The sequence below is a fragment of the Megalobrama amblycephala genome, linkage group LG7, assembly GCF_018812025.1.
Source record: "Megalobrama amblycephala isolate DHTTF-2021 linkage group LG7, ASM1881202v1, whole genome shotgun sequence".
In the NCBI taxonomy this organism is placed as follows: Eukaryota; Metazoa; Chordata; class Actinopteri; order Cypriniformes; family Xenocyprididae; genus Megalobrama; species Megalobrama amblycephala.
In genome coordinates, this window is record NC_063050.1 from 51,028,092 (window position 1) to 51,054,306 (window position 26,215).

At 39.4% G+C, this 26,215-nt stretch overlaps 1 protein-coding gene across 3 annotated transcripts in view; it reads left to right on the forward strand.

Annotated features, from left to right (window-relative positions):
- The first annotated feature begins 290 nt into the window (after nt 1–290).
- nrp2a (neuropilin 2a) overlaps nt 291–26,215 on the forward strand; it is a 90,668-nt gene continuing 64,743 nt past the window's right edge. For 2 of the 3 annotated variants that reach the window (XM_048198010.1, XM_048198011.1), the window contains exons 1-3: nt 291–1,004; nt 11,335–11,512; nt 25,746–25,927. In XM_048198010.1, the coding sequence (XP_048053967.1) occupies nt 932–1,004; nt 11,335–11,512; nt 25,746–25,927 (433 nt within the window). In that variant the 5' untranslated portion in view covers nt 291–931. The remainder of the gene's footprint in view (nt 1,005–11,334; nt 11,513–25,745; nt 25,928–26,215) is intronic. The other variant, XM_048198009.1, reaches the window with a different exon arrangement.

Below are 26,215 nucleotides of genomic sequence, written 5' to 3' on the forward strand. Positions count from 1 at the left end.
TTTAAAAAATAATATTTTGAATCGCTGGAACTGTTAGTATTTATTTAGCAACAACAACAATAATAATATGGGTAAAATGCCTCGCGGGTAACTTGTGCGAGGACCAGTACTATGGATCCGTTCATTGAAACGAACTGATTCGCTGAAATGAACCGAACTTTTCAACGCTCAGAGAGCGAGAGAGAGAGAGAGAGAGAGAGAGAGGGAGGGAGGGAGAGAGAGATGTTCTCTAATCAGTGGCTGAGGGGAGGCGGGCCAAGAAAGCTCAGTGTAATGCGATAGCTGCGCCGCTCAGAAATGCTATTACACACATACTGACTCACTCACACACACACATACACTCGCGCTCTCGAGCAAATCCACACGCGCTGCCACAGCTCTGCGCGAGCACAGCAGTGCGCTTCAACACGCTCCTCTGTGCGTAACACCAGTTCCACTCCTGTCTGGCAGTTTAGACAAAACTTGATGCCTTCTGAGTATGATCGAATGACTTACAAGAGCAAGAAGATATCAGAACACTTAAGCTGTGTCCGGAGGGCAGCGTGTTTTAAGAAGACGATTAAGGGAGAAATCCCTGCGGAAACCTCTATCAACCCATCGGAGACCAATAAGGCAATGGAGCGCAATAACGCACGCAAATCCGTGACGGCTTCATAACGGAATACGGCTCCTCTAATTTGTTTTAAAACAGGTTTTGTGACAAAGCATGACTTTTTATGAATACATGAAATAGATCATGTCATGCACAGTTTGCATTTGCTGTGCGCAATGGGCTCAACAGAACTGCATTTGAATATGACATTCTGAGCATTATAAAATCAAAAAGGCTTATTTCTGTGCTTTTCTTAGTCTGAATTATCGACATTTGTTCCTTGAAGAAGATCACTAGTTGAACACAGGTCACTTCTTCAAGGCAGCACATTTTGGAAAGATGGATTTCTGGATATCTCACCAAGGGATTGCATTTATCTTTTGCTTCGTTCTGAAAGTCAGCGCAAAAGAAAGTAAGTTTCTTTTTCTTTTTTCTTCTTTAACTTTCATAACTGTATCTGTGAGTCTAAATTCCCATCCTGTGAGGCTATCCGCAAATGGCAAACAGATTTCTCTCCTGGAGACGCGAGCGTGTGTTTCTGCTGTCCGGGCGAACCATGCTGAGAAAGGGAGAGCTTCTGGTTTTATTTAGTGGATAAAAAGAACAGCTTTATTTCTAACAAAGAGCAGATAAATGGTACACATTATTTGAGCCCTGCAGAACTGCTTTCCCTCGCACTGTTTGCTCATATCCCTAAAATAAATGTTTTGCTGAGATATTATCTCTTTTCACACAATATTCATGTCAAGATGAAACCGAGACAGACTTGGGAAGCTGGATAACTTAGATTTCCAGACCAAAGTGGGCGGTAATATAGTTCGTTTATAATCATAAAAAGTAAGGTCAACTAAAAAAAACTTGAAGGTTTTTAGAGATTGATGTCATATGAGAACTTTTTTAAGTTTGATACATCATAATGCAGATCTAAATACCCGTAATTTAACATCAAGATCTTTTTCTATTATGTAGATGAAGCAAATATTGCTACAAAAAGCCATTGAAATACATTTTAAGAGGGTAAATCACAAAGTAAAATAGAGCCATTCGCTGTAACCTTTCCAGAAAATATCTTGTTACGAGTTTGATAGTATAATGAACGTGATTTTTGGTAGTAGGCTAATTCAACTGAAGTTTTTGCGCTTCTGGCGATATTATATTGGTGTTAGTTAGCCTATAGTAACTGTATAATTACGATATTCATGTAGGCTACCATTATATTTGCGATAGGCTATTCCGAAGTACTTCAAAATACACTATCAGCCAATGTGTAAAAAGACAGTATCAGATATTTGTACTTTTATAGAAAAGTATACTGTCATTAGTACCATGGTATAGGCTAGTTATGGTGTCAAATGCGAATATTCGCCATTGTAACGACGAGAAAACGAAAAAAAACTGTAATTCCGGCACAAATATAATATCTATTACCTGCTAATCGTTGACGGTTTTATAGAAAATATCTTTGCGCGAGCTCAGCAGATGAAATTTACTCACATTTCAGTAAAAAGTCGATCCCGACAGCTAGGGGTCTTTATATTTGGTTCCTCACCGTTGGATAGTGAACAGTCGTTGTTGGTCTTCATGAGGGGTTTTCACAGGGCAACAGAGTCACGGCGCGAGCGGACTTCAGAGCGCGCGAATTTCAGCCCGCCTCACGCCTCGTAAACTAACGTTTATCGCGTTTTTGTTAATTACGAGGTGCTTCGCCCATTTCTCCCGGAATAACAAAACAATGGTTCATTAGAATCTGTCAAATAACCAGAAGTGATTTAAGGCTGCAACAACACAATGCCGTCCAAGTTTTCACAGGATATGTTTTCAAAGATATCGTCAACAATACATCGTTAATTTGAACGCTAACAGCTAAAGGGGAAAACAAGCATTTGATTTGGCTAATTGGTCTTTTGACGACTCAAAACCTTACTGTGATAACATCCTAATGAATGATGCTTTGTATAAGTAGCCTATCACCATGTACAACAACCTATTAAACTAACAGTGCAGTTTACAGTCATCTCTGCCCTATTCCTCTCAAAGAATAGCCTATATATATACGCTGTATTTACAGTGCAGCAGCACCTGCAGTTTTAGGCCAACAGATTGAAACAAAAATGATGAAGCAGCTTGAATTGGTGGTGAAAGGTCTTCAAATAATGGAAAGTTGCAGCTGCAGATGAATGAACAGTCTTACTTTGAATATGGATGATATTCACTCTAAAAAATGCTGGGTTAAAAACAACCTAAGTTGGGTTAAATATGGACAAACCCAGCAGGTTGGGTTAAAGGGCACCTATTATGCCCTCTTTCACATGATGTAATATAAGTCTCTGGTCTGGTCAAGTTTCGGCTTAAAATACCCCACAAATTTGCCCCTATTTGGGGGTGAGCAAAAACATGCCTTTTACTATATTACTATATTGCTGGCTAAAAAAATAAATCCAAAATTGTTTGAAAAAAATGGCTGGGTGAAAACAACCCAATCCCTGGGTTTGTCCATATTTAACCCAGCGTTTTTTAGAGTGTTGTGGCTTGACTTTGGCTCTTCACCATTGTTGTTTTATTGCTAAAACTTTCATCCAAAAGTATCTGGCTAATGGGTGTGATGGCATTGCAGAAGGAATAACCACTTTAAAGTGTCTGTGCTTTAGAAATGGAGTTCATAAATTGCAGTAGTGTGAAGCGCAGATGAATAGAGATGGCGTTTTACACTGTTGTTTATTTTCTGCAATTACATTTTGATAATTGTTTTCATATTTATTTGGGGGTGATTTATGTAAACAGTTTTGATTTGTGAGCTTACATCTTGTGCAAACAATTATGGCATTATTTCAAGGTTGGGTGTTAAAAAACCCATTTGAACTACAGTCTCGCAGGTACTTCTGTGACGCCCCCTTCCCAGAGCGGCACCGACTGCAACAAGTGCAACACAATACGCTGAATTATGGACAACAAAGACACAGCGTCTCTTGTGTGAGGTCCATGCCTTTAGGGGCCCGTCTCCGTTTTTGTCCGCGCCAAAAAATGACACGTTGACCCACATAGAATGATATCAGACTGTCCATATGTTAACAGAGTCTTTTTCTTTATGATCAAAAGCTCTATTTTTACCTGCCTCTCATTTGTACCTCCTTTAATCAAACCTCTTATTCACATCTGGAACCTTCTCTACAAGTCCTTCAGGGAGTTTACCTGACGTTTACCCTAGACTTTTCTCGCAAATCCCTGTTTAAAAGGGAAAAGGTTCAGGATCATTGCACTGATGTATTTTTGCAGTGTATTTTAAGTTTGAGGAACCGGTGATGCATTTAGAGGGAGGAAACTATTATATTTAACCCAATTCTTGGCAGAGAGCATGTTAAACTTCATTTTTTACTCTTTTTTAGTGGCATTTGCCCATGCAAAACTTGCTGCCATGATGCTACAATCTAAAAAGTGCTGGGTTAAAAACAACCCAAGTTGGGTTGAAAATGGACAAACCTAGTGATTGGGTTATTTTAACCCAGCGTTTGGGTTAAATGTTTGCCCAGCATGCTGGGTAGTTTTATTTAACCCAACTATTGTTTAAAAATGACTATGTAGCTGGCTTAAAATGAACCCAAAATAGGTTGGAAATTAAAAATCAGACACATAATTACTAGAGACAACAATAATAATCAAAAGGTGAGCATTTATTAATAAGCAATTTAATGTTTATTGTTTAATTATTATTCATTAAACTTATTAATAAATGTTAATTTCCAACATACTTTGAGTTCTTTTTAAGCAAGCAATATAGCAATTTTTAAACAATAGTTGAGTTAAATAAAACTGCCCAGCACGTTGGGCAAACATTTAACCCAACCGCAGGGTTAAAACAACCCAATTGCTGCCATTTTCAATCCAACTTAAAGTTTACCCTTGACTTCTCTTTCAGGATCATTGCATTGATGCATTTTTTGCAGTGTATTTTAAGTTTGAGGAACCGGTGATGTATTTAGACGAAGGACACTATTATATTTAACCTAATTTCTGAAAACAGTGTCAGAGAGCATTTTAAACTGCATTTGAACTCTTTTTGAGTGGCGTTTGCCCATGCAACACTTGCTGCCATGATGCTATAGGGTGTAATGGGTGATTGTCACATGTTTTTACTAGGATATTTTTGGTGGTTACTTACTGAAAAAGAGCCAACCTCCAAGTCTCTATGATATTCTGGTACTTCTATGGGATGTTTTTGCCAATTTTATCATCCTTCAGGCAAACATCCCAAGTCTGATGTCTTAGAAAAGTAATGGCATGCATCTCAAAGCTGCACAGTTTGAGGTATCGTTCATGTCTGAAGCACAAACTGCGAATTTAACCAAAGTTTAATTTTTATGGTTAAGGGTTTTTTCAAATCTCTAGTAATAGAGATATTCGCCTACTGTAGTCTAGGTTAGCAGCTTTCCTTTACCTCTAGGACAACTTTTTTTTGCGTCCAGTTTAGCTTGACACACCTGATTAAAGGATGAAAAGACACATATAAATACTTCATGCGAACAAACAAAGCACTTAGTTCTCCCCAGCGTTCCTGCAGATAGACAGAAAGACGTCTCCTCACACGTACACACATCATCTTTTCATCTGCAACACCCTGAGTGGTTGTGTATGCCGTTTCATCCTATTTTTCTGGTGTTCATGAATAGAAGAGGTACTAATCTATGCAGTAGCTAGCTCGGAAAAGAAGGTCAGAAATTTGCATTTGGGGCCAGGAAACCACGACCGGATCAATCCCCGCAGAGGCAGTGGGTGCAGAGAATTCCCTGGATTGCTTGAATTGAGGAGGAATTAAAAATATAGCATAAATAATTGAAACGGCCCCTCCTAGTTGGTGTCATTTTGAGCTTTTAGTGGAGCATGTGTGTGGGTGTAAGAGGGAAGACAGACAACGTGACACATTGATGTTTGTAAATTAGGACACCGCAGAAGTTTCGGTGAACGGTAACTGCAGAATTCATGATGCATGATCAGATGTTGACTGGGAATTGGTGACTGAAGTGTATTAGAAAATATTTAAAATCTGACTGGATGCACTGCGTTCGAAGTCTTTGCAAAATAGCTGATGCATGGACACGACACCTGACCGCACGTCATTTGATTTCCATGGTAATTAAGCAATCGTTTGTTCTTTGTTTCTTGGAAACAGCCTAAAGTTGGTCTAATAAACTGTATTAGTTGCTTATTGTGATTACATGTAATTATTTATTGTATTTAATGTCTTTATACTATTTAATTCCAGTCCAGTTGTTGGTCTTGTGGTTTATGATGCTCTAACAGTGCTGTTTATGAAGGTCGGTGGCTTTTCTGAAGAATATAGAAGGTTTAGAGTGATTTAGAAGATGTGGAATCTGTTCTAAAAAGTGAAGTCAAGAAGTTTCAGAAGTTTCTGTTTTTTAAAAGGATAATTCTCTTTAAAAAAAAGAAAAGAAAAGAAAATTCTGTTATCATTTACTCACCCTTATGTTTTTACAAACCAATATGGAAAAAGTACACCATAAAAGTACAATGAAAGAGGACAATAGGATTTGTCCATTATATTTCATGTCATTTGAAGTCACATGAAAGCTGTGTATGAAGAATAGAATGAAATTTATTTCGTATATGGACTCTTTTGGTAGCAATGAAACTCGTGAGAAAGAGTGTGAGTGAGCAAGAGAAAGAGAGAGCTTTGGTAAGGATGAATGGATCGGTGCTGATTTCCTCACCGCGGGTGACAGCACTTTTTAATTAAGGTGCGAATGGAAGGATGCAGAGAGAAACGGAGAGAAAAAGAGTGGGAGAGAGAGATGGAGATATATCATGGCCTCTCTACATGATTGCAACTTATCGCCGCGGTGACAGCTCAGCACAGCGATGATTCCATTAATAGAAATTAATATCAGCAGAGATGAACAAAACATCTGGGCATGCACACTCAAAGTACACACACACACACACACACACACAGAGAGATAGAGAGAGAGATTTGTATTTAGGCATTTTGCATTTTGACTCTTTTAGTCTTTTAAATACTTTAACTAGAATCTCACATTATTAAGGGTTAGACAAAAAAAGATAAATCGATTATTATTTTAATTTGATCTTTGTCGTTCAAAACATGTTTGTCAGTGAATTGAACACTACCCTACACTAACAACGAGAATGAACCTCATTGGTTCTTGCTGAAGCTCAAACATGATGCTTAACACGAGAATGGACCTCATTGGTTCTTGCTAAAGCTCAAACGTGATGCGCAACACGAGAATGAACCTCATTGGTTCTTGCTGAAGCTCAAACGTGATGCTTAACACGAGAATGAACCTCATTGGTTCTTGCTGAAGCTCAAACATGATGCTTAACACGAGAATGAACCTCATTGGTTCTTGCTGAAGCTCAAACATGATGCTTAACACGAGAAGGAACCTCATTGGTTCTTGCACGCATCAAGCGAACATTCTTGAGCTTCTGTTTACCACAACTGATTAGTTTTATGATCTCTTTATAAACTTTTTGAAGCGTCAAAGTGTCAGTTGAGTAGCTGTCAATGGGGGGACAGAAATCTCTCAGATGTCATCAAAAATATCTTCATTTGTGTTCTGAAGATGAACGAAAGACTTACGGGTTTGGAACGACATGAAGGTGAGTAAATGATGACAGAATTTTCATTTTTGGGTGAATTAACCCTTTAAGTTTGAACTTTGTGAGAGAAGTGGGGACGTTCAGTATGGACAAATCATTCAGTCAGATGTCAGATCTTTCGAATGAATCAGTAAAAAAAACCTGATCTGAAATGTTTACAAAGACTCAATCCAGTGATCCAGTCAAAGCTTACTGTTAATGACTTAAATTTCAGTGTGTTTCTCACAAAAAAGATGCTGCGCAAGTCATATGGATCATGTTTATGGATTTTATTTTAGGATGAACGAACTGTTTAAATGACACACAACCTTATTTTTATTCTTTGTTCATTCCAGCAGCCAGTTCTGAAATCTCTTCTGGAGGCTGTCTGTAGCCCCTCTCCCCGTCTGTCTCCTTACATGAAAGGACAGATCTGTCTAAAAAAGTGCAGAGCACGCAAAATCCCCCCTCATGGATTTATCCTCAAGACCCTCTTCCCTAAAAACACACAATAGAGCGATAGACACAGCCACAGAATACATGCAGACTGAATGAAAATGCTAGAATGATTGCTATCTGTCTGTCCTTTTGTGTTCCTGTAATATATTGGGTAATAATACTGAGATGAGGTGAGGAATTCATAGGAAGGGAACTGTCAAGTCATCTTCAGCACATAATAATAAAAAAAGGAAATAATAAAAAAGAAAATGAAGCCTATATTGTTAGGACCGTTTTTTTCATGATGACTTTAACAACAAACCTCCAATTCTCAATAATGTAAAGAAAATAAAAAAATGAATAATAATGTTATTTAAATGGCATTTGACATCACATTAACATATCCATCCATCCATTCATCCATATATGGGAACACTTTAGTTTAGGGTCCAATTCTCACTATTAACTAGTTTCTTATTAGCATGCATATTACTAGGATATTGGTTGTTTATTAGTACTTATAATGCACATATTAATGCCTTATTCTGCATGACCATATTCTACATCCCTTAATCCTTCCCAATACCTAAACGTAACAACTACCTTATTAATAAGCAGTAATTAGGGGGTTATTGAGGCAAAATTCATAGTTAATAGTTAGTTAATAGTGAGAATTAGACCCTAAACTAAAGTGTGTCCATATATACAATCAGACAATACGTGCTTCTTTATATCTATTTCTTGTAATTTTTTATTAGTGTCTCTGTGTGTGCGCTTGGCTAGCTTTTCCCCTTCGGAGGATGCAGTTGAAAGGGTTAGAAGGATTCGGTTGTTGCCTTAAATGCCACCTCATTTTAAGTGTACCTTTTACAGAGACATAATAGCAGTGGAAATGTCAACACTTGAAAGAATTTTATTCAGGCCCTTATGACTGGCACATCAGCACGTATGGGAGTCTTGGCTTCAGGCGATACTCAACTCCATGTCTCATGATTTTCCACCACACCAATGCATAGCTCTGAAGATCTTTAGCATGGTTTTAGGATGCCCTGCAGCTCGCTTTTGAAGGGCAATTTCACAAGTTTTCTGGAAATTCATAGATATTGAGAGTTTTGGAGTTCATGGAGTCTCTTTGAGTCTCATTTTTGATTTGATTCTCTCTGGCTGCAACCCTCTAAACTTGGGAAATGATCATAAAATGTTAGAAATGTGCCCACTGGTATAGATTCTCCTATGCACTAGCTTTTACCAGTTGTGGGGTAAGGATGAAGTAGTCATGAAGTTTGTTCAGTCAGAGAGGAGGAGGAGTTTTCCTAACGCTAGCTAGACAGCCGTGTTTATCTATGTATTTGCAGAAGCCAACATCAGACCCAGAACTGTCAATCAAACCACCCTCTTCCTCTCTGAACCTGCACTATTCCCACTTTCCCTTTCCGATGTGTGCTGTGATGTATCCTACTAAACGTAAGTGTGTTAGCGAGCTCCACTCACCTTTTGTGGAGGTGTACATTTTGTTTTTTTATCAGGCAGAAAATATAATCTCTAGGCTTGTCTTCTCATAAGATTGATGACAATAACCACGTTCTCAGTGTCTGAGTCATTGCTTTTTTGCAGTACCTTTTTAACTCTGTAACCTCTAAAAATGAAAATGCTTCTATTATATGAAAAATAAAATATGCTCAGGTTAAGCTCAGCTTTAATTGTAATGTTAGCTTACTTTACGAAGTCATACTTTATATATATATATAATTGTGAACTAATTTAAAATTAATATCATTGGGATGTTCTGATAAAAGCAAACAAATTTATTTGGTTTCCATTTTTTGTGAGATATATATGAAGAATTCATGAAAATGTGCTGCATAGTAGAAATGACCAGTCTGCTAATTCCTCAGTTGTCGTTTGGCTGGTATGTGGTTAAAAACCCCTCACTGCACGGTTGTCATGGTGAAAGACCAGAAAGTATTTCTGTCTCCTAATCTTAGCTCCATTTAGAATAATAATGACCAGAATGATATCCACTACTGTATGTGTGAGGGCGGCATGAAAAAGGACTGTTTCGCATTTTAGAGTGAACGCTAGAATGTGGATGGAGTGTTTGGTGAAGATAGCAGGGAGAGCACATTGGGTGGGGTGGTAGAAGAAGGCTTTGTTATGCTGGATCCTATTGCAGCTTTGGGGATGACCCTTGAACCTCCAGAGAAGAGCCCTGCGTGTCACTTCCTGTCTTAAGAGTTGGCTTATATTCTGTAGAGAGCGTCATAAATATATTGAATGCTTCTTAGCATTGTGGGGAAAGGTTGACAGAACATAAGGTAATTGGAAATGTGGGCGTCATGTCACGAATTGTCAAATTAAAACTATTTACTGTAGATATACAGTATATATGCACAGCAGTATCATTAGGGAGATATTATTTTAGCTTTAAGTCAGCATTCCCTAACAGTCTTACCTAATTTGATGTATTTCCAACGGGCCTTGTTGACATCACCCAACATTCACCAGTTAGTGACATAGGAACTTGTATTAATGAAGGAAATAGGGTTGATTTTGAAAACATAGATATTCCTGTTAGCCATGCAGTGCTCACTCAGAGATTTGGTAGCGCTTGTGATTTATGTATTTAATTTGCCTTGCGTTCACGCCACTCTGCTTGACCAAATCAGTGTTAAAGAGATAGTTAACCCTAAAATGAAAATTATCCCATAATTTACTCACCCTCAAGCTATCCTAGGTGTGTATGACTTTCTTCATTCAGCCGAACTCAATCAAAGTTATATTAAAAAATATCCTGGCTCTTCCAAGCTTTATACCATTATAATAGTAAATGGTACCCAAGATTTTGAAGTTCCAAAAAGCGCATCCATCCATCCATTATAAAAGCAATCCATACAACTCCAGTGGGTTAATAAATGTCTTCTGAAGTGAAGTGATGGGTTTTTGTTAGAAAAATATCCATATTTAAAACTTTATACACTATAATCACTGGCTTCTGGCAGCTGTCATACGCGAGTTGAGTTCTGGCGGAAGAGTGACCTCCGGCCGTGACCGGAAGCCAGTAATTATGGTTTATAAAGTTTAAAATATGGATATTATTCTTACAAAAACCCATCACTTCACTTCAGAAGGCCTTCAATAACCCACTGGAGCCATATGGATAAGGTTATGATGTATGGATGCGCTTTTTTGGTACTTCAAAAACTTGGGCGCCATTCAATCCCATTACAAAGCTTGGAAGAGCCAGGATATTTTTTAATATAACTCTAATTGTTTTCAGCTGAAAGAAGAAAGTTATATACACCTAGGATGGCTTGAGGGTGAGTAAATTATGGGATACATTTTATTTTTGGGTGAACTATCCCTTTAAGTTATCCCTTTCATAACAAAACCAACACAATTGCTACTCAAAACTAGCCCAGTCGCTTTTCAGGGGGGGTCCCCTGGTAAAAATTGCGTTCCGGGGGCATTTTTTGCCGGGATTCCCCTGGTAAATTTCATATTCCAAGGGCTAAATATGTTATTTGGGGACACTTCAACCTGCGGATATGAAAATCAACCCACGGCAACAGTGTTAAAGTAGCATAATTCCGCGGGAAAACCGTAGACTTGGCAACACCGAGTAACTAACTTATCTAAAACACTGCCACACCTAACTTTCTTTCTGTTTGTCTCTTTCCCATTTGTCTTAGCTGAGACATGTGGAGGCCACCTGGATGCCAGCGATGCCGGTTACATCACATCTCCAGGATACCCCCTGGAATACCCGCCCCATCAGAGCTGCCAGTGGGTGATCAGCGCACCCGAACCCTCACAGCGCATCGTGCTCAACTTCAACCCCCACTTTGAGCTGGAACGACTGGATTGCAGGTGAGAAGAATGTGAGGGATAAAGGAAATTAGTTTGAAAAAAGAGAAAAATTAAGCACTTGTCCTACGGAATGACGAACGATAAGGACGTGCGTGCAATTAATTTACCTTCGATGGAGCATTCGCAAACCCTACCCTGTGTGCTGAATTGGTGATGAGGGGAAAGTGGCAGATAAGGGAAAAAAGGGTGTGAAAGAGGCTTCTCTTAATTTATCGGATGAGAGAGAAAGATATGAGTCAGGGGGAAGGGAGTATGTGGAAAACAGAGATATGCGGTATGGAGAATTTAGGAGAAAAAGGCGACTTTGAGAGGAGGAGTGCTAGGTGGAACTATGTGAGAAGAGGAATGACGTTAAGAGAGATATAATAGGGTTTAGAGCGAGCCTAAAGGGCTTACGCAGGGATGCAGTGCAGCTGTCACTGGGAAAGGGGGTCGTCTAGAAGGCTTTTTGTGGAGCTGTTTCCCCTCAGCTGTAAAATTAATTATGTTCATCCATAGACTCTCACTTTTCCGAGTCTGACTTACATTACAATGACCAGGAAATCGGTTCTACCAATGTCAGTCCTTTTCTTTTACCCTTATATAGCTTTGAGACTTGGGGTATCCTAAAAAAGGGGTGGTCAATCCTGATTCTGGAGGGCCATTATCCTGCAGCGTTTAGGTCCAGTTCTAATTAAACACATCCGAACCAGTTAATCAAGGTGTTTAGGATTGCTAGAAACGTTTAGGAGAATGTGTTGGTGAAGTTTGGAGCTAAACTCGACAGGAGCAGGATTAGACACCCTTGCCCCACAAGCTGTTTGTTTAATACATTTCTAAAGTTTTACTGTTGTTCAGATGGCATATTCTGTTCATCAACACATTTACACAGTAAATTCAGGTTCTGAATTCTAAATGGCCAATCACACTTTCAATAAGAACAGTGAAAGCTAGCAATGAAAGAAAAAGTTGAGTAGAGTTCGCAATGTGGTGATCTATTCCCCAAAGTCATGAAAAATCTGGACAAGGTGTACATTGTTAAAGGAATAGTTCACCTGAAAATAAAAATCCTGTCATCATTTACTCACCCTCGTACCATTCCAATCCTGTATGACTTTCTTTCTCCTGGGGAATTGAAAGGAAGGTACTCCCCCTCAGTTTTAGTACAACATGAGACTGAGAAAATGATGACAGATTTTTCATTTTTGGGTGAACTACTCCATTAAGTCTCTCTAAAAGACTACTGACAAATGGTCTTGTACTTTGGATACATTAGTCTAAATTACTGTCTGTTAATTTACTGTCTGAAATTACTGTCGTCTTTGGGGCTGCATTGTCCCTGCTGGTGTGAAATGAATGTTGTTTTTAAGCACTTTCCTTTATGAGTGGTTTAAACCCAGTGTGACTTCCCCATGGGCCGCCAATTTGTAGCAGCAGTGGGGGAGGGCGTATCTCAGTTACATCTGTAGGATTTGCCTAAAAGAACAACCAGACGTGAAGATACAGGTACCATTTTAAATTAGACCATGTGCCGAGTCTTTATTTATGTTTAAGACATTCCCTGCTTTATGCTTTGTGGTACATTTGGAGATTTATCCAAACAGTCAAGGAAGAGACATAGGGAAGAAGGGGGAAGAGATAGAGAAGGACAGACACCAAAAATCCCCCCCTCAGTGGCTGATCTGTTCTGCTGATACAGCTCAGGCTAATGCTCCCTTCACTCCCTAAATGAACATTCTGAATTTGCTGTGTATAAATGTTCAATCTCTTTTCCTGCTTGGGTGGCTTCATCTGGTTGGACAGCTCCACTCTGGCTGTATTTGTTGTTGAGATTAGGCTAGTGTACAGAGGTTTCAGAGAGGTAATACCTTGAAAAACATTCCCAATTGGTCTCCAAAACAGGTAAACATATCTGGGGTCTCATTTATAAAGCGTGCGTACGCACAAAACGGGGCTGGAAACGTGCGCACGGCAGTTCCCACGCAAAGGTTGTGATCTATAAAAATAAACTTGACGGGAGAATGTGCGCACCTTTAAGCAAACTTTGAGCCGTGCCTACGAACATTTTGGAGACAGAGCAGTTTGGCGACACTGATGGTGAGCTGAGGGACTGACGGCAGATGAAGGAAAACCACTTTAAATCCTCATTCTGAGTCATAATCATAAATACAGTTCATGTCCACAATAACAGTTTAAATAGGCTAAATAAAAGAATTATTTAAACTCGCGTGGAAACACGTTTTCATTTGATAAACATTTACATTAATATTACACTTCACTATTGCCGATAAGCACTGAAATTATATTACGTAGAATTTAAACAAAAGTGATATGAATTCAGATAGTAGATGTGCTACTTTCGATCACTTTTCCTGTGACACGCTGTTTTAATGACAGCGAGGAGCGCTGGGAGCACAAGAATTCCTCTTTAAACTAAACTGCAGATGGTATGACAAAATATTTTAGCGAGAACGATGATCAATGCACACTTAACTTGGAAATTATGGAAGACACTGCTGGTCGAACAGTCCGTTGTCCAGTTTGAATAGGTCCAATAATAAGGTGTTGATGTCGTGTGAAGGATCTTCAAACAATTACCATTTGAAGGATATAATATGAGGAAAATGGTAAGATTTGCATGTTTTCTTTTTAAAATACTTTGTCAGTGACGCGCCGAGACAGACGACTGCAATAAATAAGTAGGCCTATCTGTTTCCACTAAAAATAGCCTATAAACTTCCTAAAAGATGTGTTCACCTTATCAGCAAAACTGTATACATTTGATTTGAATTGTTTAAAACTATTAAAATACTATTTGGCCAGTGGAAATGAATGAATCAGCTCTATTCTAAAACCTTTATCTTTTAAGTATTTTATATAATTTTGTTTTTATCGATATTTTGATATATTTATTCTAAAACATAAAGAGGATATTGGATGATCTTTATCAATATAATGTGTGGCACAAATGGCATTTATAATCCGTATCTAATATTTTACATTGTCTTGTACCTTTGATGGCATGGTGTCACGTGGATGGGAATATGTATGGAAATGATATGCAGATGAGGTTATGCATAGTAAAACTAGGCGTCGTAATCTCCATATATGGTGATTTCGGGGAGGAGGCACGGTGGAGATGCACGTACGCACAATCTTCCGCTGACTGGGATTTATAAAAGGATTTGTGCACAGGTTCTGGCGTACGCATGGTTTTATAAATCTGATTTTTTTTGTGCGTACGCAAAATCTAGCTTTTGCGCGTACGTACACTTTTAGGATGAAATCTACGCAAAGTTTTATAAATGAGACCCCAGGTCACTTGGCATAAGTGGAAATGTAAAGTGAGAGTGAAAGTGAAAATTGAGTGAATCAATAGTATCAATATTCTCTTGCATGATTTACAGTAAAACAGGGGAGTGTTCAGTCCTGCGCTTGGAGGGCCATTTTTCTGCAGAGTTTAGCTCCAACACACTTGCCTGGAAGTGATCTTGAAGGCCTTGATTAGTTGATTATTGTGTTTAATTAGGGTTGGAGCAACACTCTGCAGAAAAATGGCCCTCCAAGAGTAGAATTGGACACCCCTGTGATAAAACATCCAGCTCATTTTGCCATTTCAGAGTTGACGATTGGAGGCTCCAACAGAGACTGTTGACAATACGACAACCGACAGTACAGCTGCATGTCACCCTTCAGCAATTTGATCGCTGGTGGAACCCGATTTCACCAAGTACATCTTTGTTGATCCTGGAACAACATTCCAGTCAACCAATCAGATTTTAAGGACAAGTTTACAGGTTATGTCATGTTTAGGCTTACAATCAGGGTTAGGCACTTCTGCATCAGTGTTATTCACATCATTTAGGGATAACTTATGGGTAGGGTCAGGTTTAAGGTAAGGGAAATGGTTAGGAATAAATTTTCGGACAGGAATGTTGTACCTGGATCAACAAAATATGTTGAACCAAGAACGCGTCTAACTCAGCAAAATCAGGACGTGCGTCAGTGTGGATGTCTCTTCGGACCTTAGTAGTCTGGTGTAAAGAGAATGTGCATGTCTTGGTTACTTGCAAGTGTCTGAAACAAAACTCTTGAATAGATTTCAATGCCAATAATGTCTCAAATCAAGCAAGTAGTTCCTTGGAAGTCTCATACTGGCCTGGTTTCCTAACAAACTGATATAAATCTGCCCACCCTGGATATTGAGTAAAACCAGCCCATCAGATTAGAGTTTGCCATTTTGGAAAAGCTCTTGCCATTTTTTGTGTGTGCAGTGTGCACCATACACTTTCAGAAACAATGTTCAAAAATTGTACTATTTGGGGTGCTATAGTTTGTCACTGGGGTAGTACCCTTAAAAGGGCAAAATTGTACCTCATCTACCCCTAAAAGGTGCATATTGCCTTAGGATAGTGTAATATGTAACGATGAGGTACTGCTATGAACCATAATTTTTGCACATTAGTTCTGAGAGTCCATCTGAGGCTGATACTAGATATTAGCAGGGAATGAGTGTTTATATGCCGTCAGTTCAGTATTGGGCTAAAATTGAGCTGGAATGTCTTCTGTAGTTGTGGTTTGAAAGATTGCAGTAGTACAAAACACACTGCCAATGTACCACACTCATTCTTAACCCTCATTACTATGTTCCACTGAAAGAGTCTAAGAAAAGTGGCAAGAAATGAGTAATGGAAAATCTGAAGAGGTGTCAGATGTTTTACGACACCGTGCTTCATAAACAGGTCCCTTTCTAATGGTCCACTTCAAGCGTCCATCTCCTCCATCTGTATTTTGCTATATATACAATGAGTCATCGTCAGCACATTTAGGCAAGGTATGATTGAAAGGCCTGGCTCCGACTTTTAGATGGCAAACACTTACACACACTAGCAAGCACATTTAAATTCACCTTGTGCTTATGAGTGCTGGCTCGGAGTCTCCGTTGCTTGGAGGAGCTGCCTCGGTTTAGCTTAGCTTGCACAATTTACTCTAGACAAGGTCAAAGCAGCTTCTTGTGCCCTAAACCATACTAACTAATGTGCTTCTAAAAAGCATCTTGTGGCTCACATGATGTAGTTAGGATAGGTGTGGTATGAACGACATTTTTCAAGGAGCACTTCAGCAGGCAATTTTTATTCCAGTAGCAAAGCCAGATGCCTTTTACCTGGGGGGCTGTGAGCAGATTGATCTGAGATAGATGCAATAAAGATGGCAAATAAAATATCTGGCCATATCTTTAATGTGATACTCTTCTTCTTTGAGAAAAAAGAAAAAGGGGTGGTGAGGTCAGAAGAGACCTCAAGAGAATATCTATCTATCTATCTATCTATCTATCTATCTATCTATCTATCTATCTATCTATCTATCTATCTATCTATCTATCCATCCATCCATCCATCCATCCATCCATCCATCCATCCATCCATCCATCCATCCATCCATCCATCCATCCATCCATCCATCCATCCATCCATCCATCCATCCATCCATCCATTTGTCTCATTATCATTCTACGAATATATTTCCATTATATTTTCTCACCCTAACACATTATTCAATATGCAAACAGCAAGTTCCTTCTGAATGCTAAACACTGTGTCCATGTAATGCATACAGAGGTAAAAGTAAATTGTTGTAGAAGGATTTAAATGCTGTACGGCAGTGGAAGGGCTTAAATCGAAACCAGATCTGATTCAAAATCACCTCTCAGACATAAAATATTGACAGAGAGACAGTTGTTTGGGTTGAGGAGAGAATCTAGAAGACTTACTGGTAAGAGTGAGACAGATGTGAGCGATGAAGTCTGCATCACTCAAGGGAGTCTACGCTTCACTCTAGTGATGAAAGTTCTCGTGTTTACTATGCAGTGATATCTGCAGATGTTGAGGTGCAAAGATATTGAGCAGCATCAGCGTTTCTAAACTGCGAGCATGATATCACCCTATTTCCACTTTTCCTTGGGGACAAGAGATCAATGCATGTCCTTTGCCCTTAATGAAGAATCAATGGACCCAGCACGTTCAGGAGAGTGAGGTCATGGTCAAGAAGGTCACAAACCAGCGGACCAAAGGCCACAAGGGTCATGTGTGCACAAAATGAGTATCATATAAATAAAAACACCATGAACACTATAATAAAGGCTGTTCTTAAATCAATATTTTTTTTTACAAACATTATGAATTGTTTCCAGCTTCTACAATCTGATATATCTAATATCATACCTAATGTAGGCTACATAAACCTGTGACTGCATATCAGTTCATTTCAATCTGCAGCTTACTTGGAGATGCAACTGCATGTTTTTCAGCATTATTGGCAATTGGCATACATTATTCCTGTGTCCACTAACTTACCACAGTTAATCAATTTTCTGGATATTAATAGTCTTTATACATGTATACATCACAGTTCGTAAAGGCTTGTCTTAGTAGAGCTTGATGATGATTTCATATGCTTGATAATTATTCAAATAGGTCAATAATGTTTTTTTAGGACACAGCAATTTCAGTGATGTTTTTAGGGCATTGGAAATATATCAGCAACCCTGAAGTGTAGCAAGATATTGATAGCTCAAAAAAATGCAATCAATCTGGAACAGTATAAAGTGACACATTTGGGAATTCAAAGATTTAAAAAAGTCTCTTTTTACCCCGAGAAGCCAATTTCCCCATGAAAAAAGTTTTAATATCGTTGATGGGAAAAAAAAGGACCTAATGCATTCTGATAAGGCCTAAGGCTTTCAATGGCAACATAATGGGAATTTGGAGACGGCTCGTTTTGACGGGAATCTCGGAAGACCAGAATATTCTCTCTTCTAAAGGTGTGAGATTTGGGGGAAAAAAATCACAAATGTTGCTTTATAGCCAGTTTTAGTGTTGTGTATGAAAGCCTCAGGCTCCTGCGGTCTACCCCAGTCATCCGTAAATGTCAGCGCTGTATCGGACAGCCATGCTATTTGTTTCCCGACCGGATTGAAGATGGCAACCCTCCCTCCCCCTTGGGAACCCTCCCCGGCATCTATTTAATATTTCACAGGCACTTATAGCTTATTAGGCAGCCCCCCCGGGGGCCAAGCGTGCAGCTTTCCATGCAGACTCTCAGCATTATTTAATTTCAATTTTAGTGCCTTGGCCGGTTGACGAGCCATCCTGGAGCACGTCCTGCGGCTGCTGGCCTAAAAGCATGGCAGAATTTAAATGAGTGGCCATTGTGCAGTTTGATATTGAAAAGCCAGTGTGATTGTGTGTCAGACTGCATTATATTCTGAAAGTCACTGAGCTGAGTATGAGAAGGATAGCGCTACAGGACGTCTTCATAGGACAAAAAAGATATGCCATGCAGCTGTTTGATTTTAGCTAAGTTTCGTTTCCAGGAATCAGCAAGGAAGTTACACTGTGCTGACATAATTCTTGTTGAAACAGGAAGTTGGGGTGGGACATATCAAAGTTCCGTTTTATTAAATAGCCAATAGGCCAAATTTTATGTCAACCATGTGAACTTTGAACCATGATTTGCTACTTGCTATTGAAAGCCAGAAGCAGATGGTTTGTCATTTTAGAGAAAATTTTATTGGACAATTTTCCCCCATCCATCCATCCATCCATCCATCCATCCATCCATCCATCCATCCATCCATCCATCCATCCATCCATCCATCCATCCATCCATCCATCCATCCATCCAGTGAACGGGACCAATGAGTATAAAGCTCAAGAAAGTGCATCCATCCAAAGCAAAACATACTCCACATGGCTCCGGGGGGTTAATAAAGGCCTTCTGAAGCAAAGCGATGCGTTTGTGTAAGAAAAATATCCATTTTTAACAAGTTATAAAGTAAAATTCTTCTGCAGGACCGCCTCTTGCTGTTCAAAACACTTACGCTACGTCCTACGCCTTCTGTATTCAACTTACTAAAAAAACTTAACTGATGCAACATCGGTTACGCTTTCTTCCTAAGTTTAATATTCTGTATTTGCCGGTCTAGTGGAAGCTAGATATTTTACTTTATGACTTGTTTATCTATCTATCTATCTATCTATCTATCTATCTATCTATCTATCTATCTATCTATCTATCTATCTATCTATCTATCTATCTATCTATCTATCTATCTATCTATCTATCTGTCTGTCTGTCTGTCTGTCTGTCTGTCTGTCTGTTGTCCACTACTGTAAGGTCCTTCTAAGTATACCATGATACCAATGCCATATATTTACTATGGTATTGTTTGATTACCATTTTTTACAACAACAGGCTACCATTAGTTACTTTTATGGTGCTATAAGGTACATAGAAGAACATATTATCATTGCAGTGTCCACAATGCATAATATTACTCTCATATATTTTTTATGTGCAGTGGGCACCTAAGCCAAATATAAGATCTGACAGTGATGTTTACCAAGCCAGAGGGTCCTGTGGTATGATTTAAGAAGCACATGCTGGAGTGTTGTTTATTGTGTAGGTAGTCAGTTTCAGGCAGTTCAGAGATTAATGGGGTCCAGGTTTATGTTACGCCCAGTGTCACCATTCTTTTTTTCCCCATTTGATCACAGGCAGGATACAAACACGCTCAAGTACTGTATATGCACAAGACAAACAAAGATAGTAGCATCCGTACCCCTGTGTATCTGTCTGTCTGCGTATTTCTCCAGACAAACTGCTCTTTAGGGCAGCTAGTGACACCTCAGGGGACTGTGTAGGCCTGGAAAAAAATGCTTGAAAAACACTGTAGGTGTGAAAAGCAATTAGCAGTGAAGAGGCTGGAGGGGAGAGGAGACAGAAAGTGAGATTGGAGAGGAAGACATGTCTGAACATGAGACAGGGACACGGGGCCTTTGCCCTCCTCGTGTCAAGCCTCTCTTCCCTGCGCACACTTACAGACATACCACTGTCTAGGGAGTTTTCATTGCCGCCTGTAGCACCTGAATAACCATTGAATCGTGCATAATTAGCATGCATAATCACTGCTCTATTGCACCGCGGTAAACAACTTGAGCTGTACGCATTTAAAACAACGTTATATTGCTGTGAAAATGAGAAAAAGATTCTTGTGTTTAGTCACAGTTGCTGTAAAATTGATATATAATACACTTGATTTGAGGAATTAATTTTTGCGTGGTAAATAAGTGATCTGGGCACTTTTGTTGATCAATGGGCATCCTGATTTGTTTCCTCTCTCAAACGTGTCTCAAAATGCACCGGAGCCAAGTGGAGGCGTCTAGAGATGGTCAATATCCACATTTGACACACTCACTTGTCACTGCTAATCCAGGAGCCAAGAGCCCCTACAAAATCAATTACAACCTAATTACCTTAGCACACAGTTTACAAGCCTTCATCCCGGCTTTTCTAGTGTTTGAGGTGAGATGGACACAGAAAGAGAGTGAGTGAGAGCTTGTGTGTGTGTGTGTCTTTCCTCACAGTGCATAGCTGTATTTAGGAAGCTTGTTTCCAAAAGTTGTCCCGGGAGAGACTAGGTGATATATTAAATATTCACAATATACACTGTCCGGCCAAAAACAAATAAAGTTGCTGTTTGGATTTAAACAGGCAAATGCTGTAGTCCCCCTGTAGTCAATAATTTTATTTTTTAAAACTCATCTTTGATCACCAAAATTACATATTTAAAAGTTTTTTTTCTGTGAAAAAAAATTCTTTATGCCTTAAAATAGCTTGAATGTAACTCTACACCCTTGCCTTATTTAATATATGCGGATCAATGAATATGCAAATTAGCCCCGCCTTCACTCGCTCACACCGGCTCAGAGATCCACTCGGTCAACTTACCGAGGTAAACGCTGCACAATGGAATCACTCTTTACAACATCGGACACATAACGGTAATTAATTTGTTTACCCTTTTGTATGACTGTGTTATCAATCAGCTAATAATGTGTTGCTAAAGTTAAACAAACCATGTTCCCGTTTGCCATGTCAGAGGCAGACAGCTGCCTTCTAACAATCAGTATCCTTACAAACGCTTTTAACAACTCAGAACATCAGTGGAGAAAGGCATATAGTTTATACATCATACATCCTCCATATTGAATAAAATATACTGGGATAACTTGGCTTCTGTACTGACTCCCCTGTTAGTTCGCTGTTAATGATATGCTAAAGCCCGCCGGCACATTGACGTGATTGGTTACAAGGCAGTTGTGACGTCACAGTCACCAGCGATTTCAAACCGCGGTCTTTTTTCACTGCAGTTTCAAAGAGAAAATACTCAGCAATGGTGTTGACATATGCATTTGCACATAGTTTGTCTTAAAGCATATTAAAACACTGCATAGACATATAAACAACATTAAAAACTTGATTTTCACTACACGGGGTCTTCAAGTGTCTACGACTGGATCATTATTGCAGTGATTATTAAGTTTCTTGCATGTCATATGTTTGGCAACAGTTCTTCTAACCCTAATAGATGGAATGTGTAGCTTTTCATTTCTTAAACAACCATGTATAAAGGCACATCATGGCCATATTCCAGGATGACAAAGCCAAGATTCATCAGGCTCAAATTGTGAAAGATTGGTTTGGAGGGAGCATGAAGAATCATTTTCACACATGAATTGACACCTCTTAGACCAGACCTTAAATTCATTGAAAGTGTTTGGGATGTGCTGGAGGAGGCTTTACAGAGTGCTCACCTCTTGCATTGACAATACAAGATCTTGACCAAAAAATGATGCACCTCTCAATGGAAATAAATGTTGTGATGTTATTTCCATTTGGAGGTACACCAATTTTAGGTCAAAATCTTGTTTTGACAATGCAAGAGTCAAGCACTCTGTAAAGTCTCCTCCAGCACATTCCAAACACTTTCAATGATTGAAATGATTGAAATTTCAGTAGCAAAAGTTCATTTATGTGAATCAGTTCAGTTCAGATTCAATTAACTGATTCAAAACTCTGCCATCCCTTAAAAATTTCTGACATGTATATATTATAAAACGTATGTGAATTTCTTATGCATTCAGATGCTGTACATAGATATGTATGTGTGCTTGTGAATGTGTATGTTGTTGAGACGTCTTGGGTCTAAATATATATTCCGCTGTACCTGAAGTCTCCAAGTGTGCGGTCGGCCAGGGAGGTCCAGAGCAATGAAGAGTCAGAGACACCTGCCTCTCTATGTCATTCTGAGGGGCCCGGGGCCGTGTCAGGTTTTCACACACACACACACACACACACACACACACACACACACACACACACACACACACACACACACACACACACACACACACACACACACACACACACACACACACACACACACATACTCCCAGAGTGACGTGGAGCCAGCAGTTATGTGGCTCAACCATGGATAATTCAGTTAATAGTGGTGCACTAAACTTTTAACACTACAAGATTAAACACTACAAGACAAAAGACATGTTCATGGCCTAAATGCCTTATTAATACTGTTATATACTAATTATTCTCATTATTGTTAACTAGTGTTTCCATCTTGCAGTTTTACCCCTAAACAAAGTCATACAGTTCTACAAACACTTTGTGAATCAGTTTGCCTGAATAATTTATTAGAATTGTTTCGAAAGAATCATTCAGTTGGCATTATATCTTCGTAATTTATATTCATTTTTGTTTTTAGGAGTGTAACACTAAACTTACAGAATTTTGACTCATTTGCCTCCTAAAAAGTCAGTTTTAAAGATTCATTCTCTCAGTAAAGAGGAAGTCTGGTCAGTATGTTGTGCTCTGAAGCAGTTAGGTTGGGAATGATGGCGTGTGTTTACAGGGATCTTGTTCTTGTTTAGGGGTTAAATGGGGCAAGCATTCCTGAGGTGTGAGAAGAAGTCTGACTCATGCCTCTCTATGGCCAGATTTATTATAAGGAAGCTCTCATGCAGACAGCCGACTGGATTTTTGGGAGTCTTTTGCCTCATTTAGACATTGTGTGTGAAGTGCTTTGGCAGAAGAGGGCAACGCACATTAAGGGATTATTTTGGCTGGACAGGTGGTCATTGTCTCAGCTCCTTCAGCCTGTCTCTGAAGTGACACGAAAAATGTGTGTTTGTTGTGATAAGGCAGCAGTCCACTGAGGGTCAAAGGTCACCCTAGCTCAAATTAAAACAACTCCTAGCAATTCCTTCACAGTTACTCATTACTGCAGAAGATTATGCATTGCACTTCCTTGGGTTTTTAATGTTTGTCCTTCCCAGAGGAACATATTTATTGCTCATAAGTTGCTCTTTTATTGCTTTGGAGACTGAAAGGGTTAGTTCACCCAACAATTAAAATTCTCTCATTAATTACTCACCCTCATGTCGTTCCAAACCCGAAAGACTTTTTCTTTCATCTTCGGAATACAAATGAAGATCCTTTTGATGAAATCTGAGAGATTTCTGTCCCTCCATAGATAGCGACGCAACTGAAACTTTGACGCTTCAAAAAGTTCATGAAGAGATCATAAAACTAATCCAAATTTTCTGAAGAGACTTGATCGCTTTATATGATGAACAGATTGAATTTTAGGCTTTTATTCACACATAAACATCGATCAGCAAACATAAACAGAAGCTCAAACGGACCTGCTTGATGCGCAGGAACAAACCTCTTGCGGAAACTCAAATGTGTTACGTAACACAAGAATGAACTTCACTGGTTCTTGCTGAAGCTCAAACGTGCTGCGTAACATGAGAATGAACCTCATTGGTTCTTGCTGAAGCTCAAACGTGATGCGTAACATGAGAATGAACCTCATTGGTTCTTGCTGAAGCTCAAACGTGCTGCGTAACATGAGAATGAACCTCATTAGTTCTTTCAGAAGCTTAAACATGATGCGTAACACAAGAATGAACCTCACTGGTTCTTGCTGAAGCTCAAACGTGCTGCGTAACATGAGAATGAACCTCATTGGTTCTTGCTGAAGCTCAAACGTGCTGCGTAACATGAGAATGAACCTCATTGGTTCTTGCTGAAGCTCAAACGTGCTGCGTAACATGAGAATGAACCTCATTGGTTCTTGCTGAAGCTCAAACGTGATGCGTAACATGAGAATGAACCTCATTGGTTCTTGCTGAAGCTCAAACGTGATGCGTAACATGAGAATGAACCTCATTGGTTCTTGCTGAAGCTCAAACGTGATGCGTAACACGAGAATGAACCTCATTAGTTCTTTCAGAAGCTTAAACATGATGCGTAACATGAGAATGAACCTCATTGGTTCTTGCTGAAGCTCAAACGTGATGCGTAACATGAGAATGAACCTCATTGGTTCTTGCTGAAGCTCAAACGTGATGCGTAACACGAGAATGAACCGCATTGGTTCTTGCTGAAGCTCAAACGTGATGCGTAACACGAGAATGAACCTCATTGGTTGTTGCTGAAGCTCAAACGTGATGCGTAACACAAGAATGAACCTCATTAGTTCTTTCAGAAGCTTAAACATGATGCGTAACACGAGAACGAACCTCATTGGTTCTTGCTGAAACTCAAACGTGATGCGTAACTTGAGAACAAACCTCATTGGTTCTTGCTGAAGCTCAAACGTGATGCGTAACATGAGAATGAACCTCATTGGTTCTTGCTGAAGCTCAAACGTGATGCGTAACATGAGAATGAACCTCATTGGTTCTTGCTGAAGCTCAAACGTGATGTGTAACACAAGAATGAACTTCATTAGTTCTTTCAGAAGCTTAAACATGATGCGTAACACGAGAACGAACCTCATTGGTTCTTGCTGAAACTCAAACGTGATGCGTAACTTGAGAACAAACCTCATTGGTTCTTGCTGAAGCTCAAACGTGATGCGTAACATGAGAATGAACCTCATTGGTTCTTGCTGAAGCTCAAACGTGATGCGTAACATGAGAATGAACCTCATTGGTTCTTGCTGAAGCTCAAACGTGATGTGTAACACAAGAATGAACCTCATTAGTTCTTTCAGAAGCTCAAACGTGATGCGTAACATGAGAATAAACTTCATTGGTTCTTGCTGAAGCTCAAACGTGCTGCGTAACACAAGAATGAACCTCATTGGTTCTTGCTGAAGCTCAAACATGCTGCGTAACACGAGAATAAACTTCATTGGTTCTTGCTGAAGCTCAAACGTGATGCGTAACATCATCATTTTGGTCTTTGGAAGAAATTTTTGAGTTCATATAGTGATATGCGATTTTTGGTTGCAGACTCGGGTATTTTGCATGTTGGGATGCTAAAAGGATGCTAAACTACCAAATCTAAAATCAGCATTAAAGCCTGCATTGTTTTCTGCTTTTAGGTATGACTTCATAGAGATCCGAGATGGGAATTCTGAGTCTGCAGACCTGCTGGGAAAGCACTGCAGTAACATCGCTCCTCCTGCCATCATTTCCTCCGGTCCCGTCATCCACATCAAGTTTGTGTCTGATTATGCGCACCAGGGTGCTGGATTCTCCCTGCGCTACGAGATCTACAAGACTGGTGAGTGAGCTCAATCCTGCTGCTTCCACGTGGTTAAGGAAACAGATAATTTGAGGAACACTTTTTTCCAAGGAATATGTTCTATTCCTGACATTGTACAGCTCAAGCATTCACATCCTATAATTCCTTTCACAGGTGCTCAGACTTTCTCATAACATGTTTAGATGGGGCACAAAATTATGGTTATAACCAAGGGCAGTTCTAGGATTTGATCTTCAGGGGGGCTTAGCTCTCAAAGAATCTGTAGACCATCGCCTAAGTGGCGCATCTTTGTAAATTGGCACCACT